The sequence below is a fragment of the Ovis aries genome, chromosome 7 (genome assembly GCF_016772045.2).
Source record: "Ovis aries strain OAR_USU_Benz2616 breed Rambouillet chromosome 7, ARS-UI_Ramb_v3.0, whole genome shotgun sequence".
NCBI lineage: Eukaryota > Metazoa > Chordata > Mammalia > Artiodactyla > Bovidae > Ovis > Ovis aries.
The window spans coordinates 19075274-19088505 of record NC_056060.1 but is presented as its reverse complement, the minus strand read 5'-3'; the positions used below and the strand labels follow the sequence as shown (position 1 = coordinate 19088505).

General features: G+C 46.6%; 1 protein-coding gene across 4 annotated transcripts in view; it reads left to right on the top strand.

Moving 5' to 3' along the window:
- Positions 1-4417: 4417 nt before the first annotated feature.
- Positions 4418-13232, top strand: part of CELF6 (CUGBP Elav-like family member 6) — a 29785-nt gene continuing 20970 nt past the window's right edge. For 3 of the 4 annotated variants that reach the window (XM_042252137.2, XM_042252136.2, XM_027971557.3), the window contains exons 1-2: positions 4418-4997; positions 8789-8871. In XM_042252137.2, coding sequence (XP_042108071.1) covers positions 4736-4997; positions 8789-8871 — 345 coding nt within the window. In that variant the 5' untranslated portion in view covers positions 4418-4735. The remainder of the gene's footprint in view (positions 4998-8788; positions 8872-13232) is intronic. The other variant, XM_042252138.2, reaches the window with a different exon arrangement.

Here is a 13232-nt window from a genome sequence, read left to right as displayed (position 1 = left end):
CTCGCTTCAGTGACTCCCTTCAGTGACCTTACTCCAGTGAAATTTATTCAGTTATGCCCCTCTTACTCAGGATATGAAATGCTTTCTGGCCCTTTGAAGATTGTTATTTACTTGGCTTTGTTTTTGCTCAATTTTTTTTTACTGCCTAAAGCGGCCTTGTATGAAGATATATAAACATGTTTTTCTGCAAATAAAGCACCCTTGTTTCACTTGAGACTTGGGTCACCTGCGTCCTTCTCATCAACTCCAGTCCCTAGGTCCCAGTCTACAAAGACCGTGACACCCAACCATATGCTGTCACGTCAGATATAACAGGATAAGTAGGTTGAAGAAAAAGGATAGAGAATGATATACTATGTAAACATTAACCAAAAATAAATCAAGCATGGCTATATTAGTGTCAGATAAAGCAGATCTCAAAGTAAGAAACTTGTCAAGAACAGAGAATGACATTTAGTTCAGTTCAGTTGTTCAGTTGTGTCCAACTCTTTGCAACCCCATGAATTCCAACAGGCCAGGTTTCCCTGTCCCTCATCAACTCTTGGAGCTTGCTCAAACTCATGTCCATTGAGTCAGTGATGCCATCCAACCATCTCATCCTCTGTCATCTCCTTCTCCTCTTGCCTTCAATCTTTCCCAGAATCAGGGTCTTTTCCAATGAGTCAGTTCTTCACATCAGGTGGCCAAAGTATTGGAGTTTCAGCTTCAACATCAGTCCTTCCAGTGAATATTCAGGACTGATTTCCCTTAGAATTGACTGCTTTGATCTCCTTGCAGTCCAAGGGACTCTCAAGTCTTCTCCAACACCACAGGTAAAAAGCATTACTTCTTCTGCACTCAGCTTTCTTTACAGTCCAACTCTCACATCCATACATGACTACTGGAAAAACCATAGCTTTGATGAGACAGACCTTTGTTGGCAAAGTAATGTCTCTGCTTTTTAAGATGCTATCTAGTTTGGTCATAGCTTTTCTTCCAAGGAGCAAGCATCTTTTAATTTCATGGCTGCAGTCACCATCTGCAGTGATTTTGGAGCCCCCCAAAATAAAGTCTGACACCGTTTCCATTGTGTCCCCATCTATTTGCCGTGAAGTGATGGGACTGGATGCCATGATCCTAGTTTTCTGAATGTTGAGTTTTAAGCCAATTTCTTCACTCTCCTCTTTCACTTCCATCAAGAGGCTCTTTAGTTCTTCATTTTCTGACATAAGGGTGGTATCATCTGCATATCTGAGGTTATTGATATGTCTCCTGGAAATCTTGATTCCAGCTTGTGCTTCATCCAGCCTGGCATTTCACATGATGTACTCTGCATACAAGTTAAACAAGCAAGGTGACAATATACAGCCTTGACATACTGCTTTCCCAATTTGGAATTAGTCTGTTGTTCCATGTCCAGTTCTAACTATTGTTTATTGACCTGCATACAGATTTCTCAGGAGGTAGGTAAGGTGTCTAGTATTCCCATCTCTTTCAGAATTTTCCACAGTTTATAGTGATCCACATAGTCAAAGGCTTTGGTATAGTCAATAAAACAGAAGTAGATGTTTTTCTGGAACTCTCTTGCTTTTTCGATGATCCAGTGGATGTTGGCAATTTGATCTCTGGTTCCTCTGCCTTTTCTAAATCCAGCTTGAACATCTGGAAGTTCTCAGTTTGCATACTGTTGAAGCCTGGCTTGGAGAATTTTGAGGATTACTTTGCTAGTGTATGAGATGAGTGCAATTGTACGATAGTTTGAACATTCTTTGGCATTGCCTTTCTTTGGGATTGGAATGAAAACTGACCTTTCCCAGTCCTGTGGCCAATGCTGAGTTTTCCAAATTTGCTGGTATATTGAGTGCAGCACTTTCACAGCATCATCTTTTAGGATTTGAAATAGCTCAACTGGAATTCCATCATTTCCACTAGCTTTGTTTGTAGTGATGCTTCCTAAGGCCCACTTTACTTTGCATTCCAGGATGTCTGGTCTGGGTAAGTGATCACATCATTGTGGTTATCTGGATCATGAAGATCTTTTTTGTATAGTTCTTCTGTGTATTGTTGCCACCTCCTCTTAATATCTTCTGCTTCTGTTAGGTCCATACCATTTCTGTCCTTTATTGTGCATGAAATGGTCCCTTGGAATCTCTTATTTTCTGGAAGAGATCTCTAGTTTTCCCCACTCTGTTGTTTTTCTCTGTTTCTTTGCATTGATCACTGAGAAACACTTTCTTATCTCTCCTGGCTATTCTTTGGAACTCTGCATTCAAATGGGTATATCTTTCCTTTTCTCCTTTGCCTTCAGCTTCTCTTCTTTTCTCAGCTATTTGTAAGGCCTCCTCAGACAACCATGTTGCCTTTTTGCATTTCTTTTTCTTGGGGATGGTCTTGATCACTGCCTTCTGTGCAATGTCATGAACTTCCATCCATAGTTCAGAGAGACATAGGCACTCTGTCTCTCAGATCTAATCCCTTGAATCTATTTGTCACTTCCACTGTATAATCATAAAGGGATTTGATTTAGGTCATACCTGAATGGTCTAGTAGTTTTCCCTACGTTCTTCAATTTAAGTCTGAATTTGGCAATAAGGAGTTCATGGTCTGAGCCACAGTCAGCTCCTAGTCTTGTTTTTGCTGACTGTATAGTGCTTCGCCATCTTTGGCTGCAAAGAATATAATCATTGACATTACATAATGATAAAAGAGTCAATCCACCAGAAAGGCATAGCAATCCTAAATGTGTACATACCAACCAAGAGAACTGCAACATATGTGAAGCAAAAACTAATAGAACTGGAAGGAGAAATAAATTCACAATTAGAGTTGTAGACTTAAACTGTTGAGAGAGACTTACCCCTCTCTCAACAGTTGAGAAAACAAGTAGACATAAAGTCAGCAGAGATAGAGAACTCAACACCACCATCAACCAACAGCATCTAGTCAGCATTTACAGAACACTCCATCCAGTTACAGCAGAATATACTGTTGAAAATATTCTTTTCAGTCACCAACGAAGCATTTACCAAGATAGATCATATTCTGAGGATCACAAAACCTCAACAAATGTAAAATAACTGAAATTGTACAGAGTATGTTCTCAAACTAGAAGTCCATAAAAGAGAGACAACAGGAAAATTCTCTAAACAGTTGAAAACTAAAAAAATAGACTTATAGAGAAAGTTTCAAAGAAATTTGAAAAAATACATCAAGCTCAGTGAAACAAATATTCTGGTAACCATTCCATAATCAGGTAATTACAAGGAATAACTTGCTAAAAGTAAAAAAATTTTTTTTAAAATTTTTATTTCTGAATTTGAATATTGTAACATTTTTGTTGATTCCGGTTGCTACTTCTGCTCTTGAACAGTCATCAATGAAGACAGATTAGCAATGTTAATGAAAGAAGGCAAGAAAAAATTATGAAATAAACATATCTTATGAATTATTTATCTTTATTGTACTACTTGTGTCCAAATATCACTGACCCATCAAGAGAATACTCAGACATAAGCAAGCGCAATAAAAATTCCATCAGCTTTGATATTGCCAACTTTCCATCATATAAAAGCAGTTTTACACATATTTTTCATTTTTATTATGGAGTATTTGCAGAAATAAGAAATAAACATATTTTATTTAACAACTTGTAACTTGATTTATATCTTTTAAATATTTAGACACACAGTATGTGTATTTTCATTTCTTCTTTTGCCCTGGCCCCAGCAGATGTTAGGGATCGGCTTGGTCCTAACCTCCTTGACCCTCAGACCCTCAGCTTCCTTTTCTGGAAAAAAAGGATAACACTCGTGAGCTCACAGTATCAGGATGAACTAGGTGCGTGAGCAAATATGGCTATATAAGTTCCCTCACTCTCCTGAGGAGGAATTCATGTTCCAGGAGTGTTTTGGAGTTTTTGTTTTGTCTTTCTTTAAAATCTTATTTTTAGTTTTTGTGGGATCCGTGGGAGACGAATGTTTTTGAGTCTCGTGCGTAAGGCAGTTGTTGAGGAGAGAGCTGTGTGATAGGCGGGGTGGGATCTCCTCCGAGGACTGGCTTCGGTAGTGGGAATGGAGAAGAGGAATCCCCATCCACCCCCGCAGGAAACGCTCCAGTGATTGGAGGTGTGTGCCTGTGTGTGCTGGTGTGTGAGGAGAGGGGTTAGCTCTGACTCCCTCAGACATTACCACGCATGACAAAGCTACTTCCCCTCACGCAGCCCAAGGCGCACACGCACGATCCACGGCCACGCCCGCACATACTCTACAGACACAGGGCATCCTAGGGTCCGGTTGCCATGGCGAGCAGGAAGGAGCGCCGGAGCCCAGCCGCCCCTCCCGCCCCCGGCCGAACCCGGTCAACTCCATCTCTGATTGGCCGTTGCTTCCTCATTATGCAAATCATTTGCGTAGACCAGGCGGCCAGCTGCCCTTACGTCATCAAACACAGGGGCTGGGGCTCGGGGCTCAGCTCCGGGAGAGCTCGGGCGGGAGCCCAGAGAGCGCCGCGCGGGGACCTCAAGCCAGACCCCAGCGTCCCGCCGCCTCGGCCGGGCCTGCCCCGCCCCCTGCCCCGCCCCCTTCCAGCCTGCCCCACCCTTTCTACGCCCCTCCACCCGGACCCCGCCCCCTGTGCAGCCTCCCCCCCTGCCCTCTCCGCCTGGGTCCCGCCCCCTCCCCCCCGGCCCCCTCCACCGGTCCAGGGAGGGGACGGCGGGACAGGCGGGGACCGGCGGGAGGGCGGACCGGGCGGGGATATGGCCGCGGCGCCCGGAGGGTCTGCGCCGCCCGCCGGCCCCGGCCCGCGCCTGGGTTTCAGCACCGCGGACAGCGGCATCGGCATGAGCGGGCTAAACCCGGGTCCTGCCGTGCCCATGAAGGACCACGACGCCATCAAGCTTTTCGTGGGGCAGATCCCGCGGGGCTTGGACGAGCAGGACCTCAAGCCGCTGTTCGAGGAGTTCGGCCGCATCTACGAGCTGACGGTGCTGAAGGACCGGCTCACCGGCCTCCACAAAGGTGCGCGGGGTCAGCCCAGCCCAGCCCTGCCCAGCCCTGCCCAGCCCAGCCCCAATCCGATTAGAGTGAGGCCCAGCCCAAATCCCAGCCTCAACTGCAGCCCCAACCCAAGCCCTACCTAGAGCCTGTCCAACACCAGTCCAGTACCAGCCCACTTCAGCCCAATCTTTCTCCCGGATCACAGAACCCTCAACCCAGAATTTTCTGACACCCTCCTTCTTTCTGATCATCACTCCGGCCCCCTGACGTGTTCTCTATTCTAACCTCAAACTCCCTACCCCTCGGCTCTCACACCCTAACAGTCTCCGCCTTTCAGCTGGACTTCCCTCCATCTTTCCCATCAGACAGCCCAAATCTAGGAATTTGGGAACTTATTCCACCTTCTAAGTCTCTGACACCCTCAGTCTCCCAAACCCTGGACCCAATCATTCCTGAATCACCACCCACCACCCCCAACCTGGTGCCAGCCCATTCAGGGATAACCACATTCACACACATTTTGGACTTGCACCCTTCATTCTTGCCTCCAAGACCTGGCAACATCTGGAGCCTGTTTTTGATTCAGATTGCTAACCTGAAATCCCACAGACCCACACTGTCACCTTCTTCAGAATTCAGGCCCATCTAAATCACAAAATCCAATTCCCTTCCCAGGAGGCTCTCAGCACCAAATTCCACCTTCTTGCTTAGGAATAGCCCCAGTCTCTCCATTCCCATCCAGAACCCCAACACTATCTTCTTCTGATCTGAGTCCAGGACTCTGACCTCAGCAGGAACTCCAGCCATCTGTGCTCCCTCATCCCCCACATCTCAGGTGTCCTCTCAGCTGAACCCACACTTCTTTTACCCTCTAATCTCCTCACTCCCGTGCCACATATTTGTCCCTTCCCAATCCTCTTTATGGCCTCCCAATCCTCTTTATGGCTTTCCCTTCCTCACAAGCTGGTCCTAGACCAGAACCTGTGGACCAGAGCCTCAGGGTGGGTCAAGTTGAAGAGGCAGAAAGTGGTCTTCTCCCAGGCCCTGTTCAAAAGACAGGCACCATGGTCCTGTCCTGCCACACATCTTTCTTCCTGTAGGGAGAGGGAGGAGGCTTGTTTACATGTAGAAAAGACTGTCCAGGCTGGGCTGGAGTAAGATGGCCAGAGTCACATGTCATACATGGGCACGGGAAGGAAATTATTTGAGAAGAATCACCTTTTTCTCTCCCCACCTTCACCATGCTGTAGTTTCAGGATTTGTGGAGTAGGGGAGGGTCTCCAACTATCCTCCATGATCTTTCCAGGAGAGAAGTGGTGGGCCCTGGGTAACAGCTACATGTATTTTCCTAAGGGCTGAGAGCTGGAATCAGGCTGCCACCTTTTCAACTCAGAGGCTTTGGGGAGTTCCTAGGCACACTAATGTAGGAGTTTCAGGTATATGCCCATAGAAGATCTGGGACCAGCAATGTAGCAGTGCATCTTAAACCCTTTGGAGTGGGGTCATTTTTAAAGAGGCATGAAACCACAAGACCATACCACCCAGATCCCTTCTAATGCAGTCCAGTTGCCCAACTGCCAGTCCATCCATAGCAACTTATGGTCTTATTTTTTAGACATTTATTTCAGTATGTAAGTACAAGCTGGTCTTGCTGAGCAATCTGTGTAGTAAAGGAAGTGTATAGATTATCTTTAATTCTCACTCTTCTCACTCAAACACCATCAGAGTCTCTGAACTGTTCCCTAATCCTTTATCTCTCTCCACTTAGTTCTAATTCTTCCTGTTTTTTTTTTCTCCACTTTTCTGTCCCTCAAGCCATGCGTCTCTGTCTTTTTATCCTTCCATTCTTCCACTCCCTGTCCACACAGGCCTCCTTTTGGCAGCAACTAGGCCCTTGAGCCTTTCAGACAGGGCCCCAGCCCTGCTTAGTTCTGACGTCAGCTAATATGGTTTGGTGGTGGAAGATGGAGCAGGGATGTAAGCGGAATCAGGTTTTGGTGATTTTTTCCCCCCAAATCAACCCACAGCTCTTGAAGGCAAGGTTACTTTGCAAGGTCAATGGGGAGGGTCTCCCAATCAACATATTCTCCACCTTCTCCCCAGCAACAGTGACGTCCAAAAGCCAGAGTGACTCATTTTCTTTTAGATGGCTGAATACTGAAGGGGGCAGCCACAGTGCTTTGAAAACAAGCTCAGCCTAGAAGTTGGAGATTCCAAACCCTGTGCTACCACTGGCATACTTTCTGGGCATCAATTTTCCTATTGATATGATAAGTGGTTGTGCCAGGAGTTCTCTAAGGTCTCTTTAACCCAGTGAATGGCAGGTATCTGCCCACCTTAAGAGGACAGCCACATAGAAGACAATGGATAAAATGTTCCCATTTGCCTTTGCAGTCTGCTGAGGTCTAAGTGGCAAACTGCACCAAGCTCCTAATGGTTTCCCACATCCACTTTCTCTTCCTTTAGTCTTTCTCCTTCCTTTACTCAGAAGGCTCTTCTTGAAAACACAGACCTAATGTCACAACCCTGCTTAAAACCCTTTAGTGGCTCTCTACTGTTCTTAGGACAAAATTCAAAATCCAAACTGAAGTTACAGATGAGCCGATCCCTGCATGCCTCTCTGGCCAATCTGCCCCCAGTTACCAACTTTCAACCATACTGGCCTTCCATCTGTTTCCCCAACACACTGAATTCTTCACTCAGTCCTCATATGTACTGTTCTCTCTGCTTGAAATAATCAGTACCCTTTCCATCACCTCGTTAACCCCCCTTTGTTATTGAGAGCTCAGTGTGTTCTCTGAGACATTCATTCCTCAATTGTGTGGACTTAGATACGTCTCCCTCATGATCCTTGACATGATTCCCACGAGGGCAGGAAATGTGTCTGTCTTGTTACCACTTTACCTTCAAGCCATCATAATATACAAGAAGAAGTAAGTATTCAATAAATCTTTTCTGAGTAAGTGAGTGTTCAATGACTTTTGGAACGGAAGAAGTCTTGGCCCTACGCTTCCTAGCAGGCTACAGGTTCTGAGGCTGGACAAAGAGTGGGTAGGACTGAACCTTTGGTTCAACTTAGACTCCTTCTCTCCCCCTTTAACTACTCATTCTTTTAGAGAAGTCAGATTTTATGCTCCATCAGATTTGGGGCATAAAAACACTTTAAGAGGCCCTATCCTGCAGTCCTGGGAGGGTTGATGGATCAAGTACTTTGGATGGGACTGGAAGTCCCTAGAAGCTCCTCTCTATAGGATGTCCTTAAGCCAGTTCCATCTCCCAAGCCTCAAATCAATCCATTCCTTAGACTCAAACTAGGAGGAGGTATCAGGAAAGAGTTGTGGGGTCCTGGGCTTGGTTCCCAACCTTCTTCCTCCTCTTCTGTCTCCTCCCATCTGAAACTGAATTGGGAAGGAATTGAGGCTGATTCTTAGAGACTTTAGGAGTATGAATCCAAAAAGGAAGGGGGAGGTTGGGGTTAAAGCTGAAGGCAAAGCCGCTTATGGAGTTTTAACCCCAACAGGATTTATGGTTGGCGTGGGGAGGGGAGATGTGGGATTGCATGAATATGTGATTGGGTGTGGGTGCACATGTTCCCTAGGCAAAAGGCCAGGAGCGAGTGAGGGAGCCAGAGTCTGTGACATGGGCGCATGAAGATCCTCCCTTCAGAGAAGGTGGGAGGCAGAGAAGCTTCTCAGAAGCAGTACCCTTGTTGAAAGGAGAATGGCCTTGAGTTTGTCAGTGTAATAGGGTCTTTCCAGGAAGAGTATCTGGGGGTTTCAGGAAACCCCCTGAGCCAGCCTCTTCCTCCCCAGGCTGTGCCTTCCTCACCTACTGCGCCCGGGACTCTGCTCTCAAGGCTCAGAGTGCACTGCACGAGCAGAAGACCCTGCCAGGGGTAAGTCCACCAGGGCTGGGGGGGTGGGAACCACCTCCGGCTGGGAACATGCCCTACGTGCTTGCCAAAGCAGCATGTGGTGGCTGGGCTGGGATCAGGAACTAGAAGAGTCATCTTTCTGGCAGAGGACTTACCTGTACCCTTAACAGCTACACGTTATATGTTATATTCAGTCTTCTGGTCCAAAGAAATGGGCTTGAGACTCTTGGGCCAAGTGTACCATTCCCATCTTTTAGGAAAGGCATTATTCTTGTGAGCTATGCTAGAATCTGTCCATGTTGGCTAAAATCATGGCGTTAGGTGTCGTTTGTCACCGGTGTGAACATATTTGAAGATCCACAGGGGAGAGGCTCTGCTGGGCTGGTACCCCATTTCTTCGAGTTCCGGGGTCCTTGATGATCCTCTTCCTGTAATGCTATTTTGGGTGTCTTGACTCACCAAGATTGCTTTCCTTCCACACCCCCAAACACTTAGCTCAAGGTTAAGGGAGACCTCATTCTACAGGGAGCTAGGCCACTGTACATCAGTGGCACTTGATATGGCCTTGGCTAATGGCTAATCGCTGGGCAGAAGACAAAGCAGGACCTCCTGCTGAAGGAAGAAAGTGGTGATTGTTAGGAACTAGTGTTCCTAACACTTGGTGAACTAGGGTTCACCAAGAGCAAGGGTGAACTAGGGTTCACCAAGAGCAAGTCATACTATACAGTTTCTCTTGTCCAAGGAGTGACATGTCTAGAGCAAGAATGCAATTGTCCTGGGCAGGCCAAACCTGGGAATATATCCAATTCCAGGCCTCAGGATTAAGAGGGTCATGAGCCGACCAGAAAGAGACTTGATGGTATAGGGACATAAAATATATTATGGAATGATAATTTGAAGAATCAGGGATATTTAGCTGGACAGGGTTTAGTGGGGGCTACAATAGGGAGACATCATAACATAATAATTACAAATACTAGTTTTTGAGTCTCACAGACTGGAGTTGAATCCCAGCTCTGCCATTTAGCATTTCTGTGTCTTCAGATACATTACTTAGACATTCGAGCTTCAATTCCTCACCTATAGGGAGTGAGTAATACTAACGCTTAGCTCACTGGACTATTGGGGGGATTAACTGAGGCTTAGCAAGTACCTGGCACAGAGTAAGATCTCAATACATATTACTGGTGGGGTGGGTACCCGCCTTCAGATCCTGAAGAAGGATTTGGTTTTCTATGGGTGTCCCCATAGGGCAGGACCAGGATCAGTGGGGTATAAAAACCAGCCACATTAATTTCAGCTCAGTGTAAAGAATTCATTTCTCATCATCAGAGCCCTCCAGCAACAAAACAAACTTTAGATAATTCTCTGGTGGTCTAATGGTTAGGACTCCACACTCACTGCTTGAGGTCCCTGGTTCAAGCCCTAGTTGAGGAACTAAAATCCTCCAAGCCGCCTAGTGCAATCAAAATATGAAAATTAAATTACATTATTTTAAAAAGACAAGCTTTACTTAGAGCTGATCAAGCTGTTAATGGGGTGTCAGGTCCTAGAACCAATCCTTGTAATTGAAGGAACTTGAGCCTGGCTCTTGAAGGCTCAGTGTCAAGTAACACCAATGTGGGCCTCCTGGATGACTCAGTGGTAAAGAACCAGACTGCAATGCAGGAGACCCGGGTTGAGTCCCTGGGTAGAGAATATCCCCTGGAGAAGGAAATGGCAACCCACTCCAGTATTCTTGCCTGGAGAATCCCATGGACAGAGGAGCCTGGAGGGGTACCGTCCATGGGGTCGCAAAGAGTCAGACAACACTTAGCAAGTAAAGTCCACCACCACCACCACAACACCAACTTATCACCCTCACCAATCCTCTGTAGGCAGGCTCTGGAGCTAGATAGACCTGGGTGTCAATCCAGGACCTACCACTCACTAACTCTATGACCTTGGGCAAGTCTTTACCGCTCTAAGGCTAGCCTTTCCTCCTCTGTGAAATTGAGCTTGTAGGGCTGTTATAATAATTAAATAAACTAAGTCATATAAAGTGCAAACCTTGTAAGTGTTCAGTACAGGTCAGCTGATGGTAGTAGTAGTAACAGCAGCATTACTAGGAGTGATAGTAGAAGTCATTATGGATCCACCCTTGGGAGTAAATGACTTCTGTCGCTAGAATTAAGAGTCAGGGAGACAAGTGATAAGACTCCATATATGGGGAACATCATGGGAAAGGTGCAGAGACAAGAGGAACAGATGGGTGTGAAATGGGGCTCGGAGTGTAGAGGAGGGTCCCCACATAAGCACGGGCCAGACCGGAGAGAAGATCCACAGAGGGCAATGGTGGAAGGGGAAACTTTGAATCCCAGGGTGAAGGGTTTAGACTTTATCCTGAAAGCTAAGGGAAGACACTGAAAAAACTAAGATGAAATCTGGGAGAACAAATCCCCCCCAGGGACTTCCCTGGTGGCCCAGTGGCTACGACTCTGTGCTCCCGATGCAGGGGATCCAGCAGAGGAGCGTATAAGGAAGACACGGCACATATATATGATGGAATATCACTCAGCCATTAAAAAGAATGAAATAATGCCATTTGCAGTGACACGGATGGACCTAGAGAGTGTCACACTGAGTGAAGGAAGTCAGACAGAGAAAGAGAAATATCATATGACATCCCTTATATGTGGAATCTAACAAGAAATGATATAAATGAACCTACAAAATAGAGACTCACAAATTTAGAAAATGAACTTACGGTTGCCTGGGGAAAGGGATAGCTGGGACACACTACTATATTCAAAATGGATAATCAACAAGGACCTACTGTATAGCAAAAAAAAAAAAACAACCAAACAAACAAACAAAAAAAACTGCAGGGTATCTGGGTTTGATCCCTGGTCAGGGAACTACAGGGCTTCCCAGGTGGCACTAGTGGTCAAGAACCCACCTGCCAATGCAGGAGCTGTCGGACACTCTGGTTCTATCCCTGGGTTGGGAAGATCCCCTGGAGGAAGGCCTGGCAACCCACTCCAATATTCTCGCCTGGAGAATCGAATGGACAGAGGAGTCTGGTGGGCTGTGGTCCACAGGATCACAAAGAGTCGGACACAACTTATGCAACTTAGCATGCACACGCATGCAGGGAACTAGATTCTGAATATAACTAAGAATCCGTATGCTGCGACTAAAGATCCCACATGCTGCAGCTAAAACCTGGGGTAGCCAAATAAATAAATAATAAAGAAAAAAATCCCCTCCTCAACCAGCCACAGGGCTCCACAATTGAAGGGGTACCTGGTGGACTCTATTGAGCTGAGGACACCTGAGATCAGGACAGTGAGGCACTATGCTACTAGGGTGATTTCTGGGAAGGAAAAGAGAAATAATAACTAACATGTATTGATAGCGACAGTGTTCCTAGCACTTGACACGTTCAAAGTCACTTAATCCTCTATGAAGAAGGTATGGCATTCACATTTTATAAATGAGGAAATTGAGTCATGGAGAACAAGTGACTTGCCCAAGGTCGGGTAGTTACTGATGGGAAGATCAGGGCTTTGAGCCTAGGTAGTCAGGCTCCAGAACTCATTCACTTAGCCACTGCGCTGTTACCTGAGCCAGGCTGGTGGCAGACAGGGGTCAAAGGTTCCAGAGCAGATGATGACTGGGTACACCTGGCCCCTCTGACCCTGTCATCCTCAGGCTTCCAACATGGCCTGACTTCCTCTGATACTGCCAGGATTGGCTTGATTCACCCTCCTCAGCTTAACAAAGTGAAAATTAATATTTAATTATTCTCCTAAATGAAAATCGATGGCCTTGTTGGCTAGCCCCAGCATTGGCCGAGCCATCCATCTTTCCTCTGGGCCTGCCAGGGGCAGCAGCGGCTTTAGTCACCTGGCCTTGGGGCCCACCAGCATGGAGGGGGAAGGTGCCCAGCTTCCTATAGGCTCAGGGTCCTGGGCACACCTGCCACCTGCTGGAGAAGCAGAGATAAGACTTGAATCTGGACTCCTACAGGAGACAGTCACACTGTCACTGTGGGGTTAGGAAAAGCTGGGTCAAATTCAAAGAGAAAGCCTGAACCCCTAGGAGAAATTTCATGGTGTCTGCCCAACTGGTACCTCCCCCAGCCCCTCTCTACCACCTATTAAATCTTGGCTCCCAAATCAGGACTCCCTTCAGACCTCAGTGGTTGTCCCAGCTTCTGCAGCCTCTTCCCCAGGAAGCTGGAGCGGCTTCTTTCAGCCTCACTTCAGGCTCTGGAATCCACCTGGAGAAAGTGAGGCCCGACCTCACTTGTCTCTCTTCATGCTCATGATCTTTTCCCTGGGCATCCATCCCTTCAAACACTGACTACGCTTGCTTTTGCAGGTTTTGTCCTGCATGAA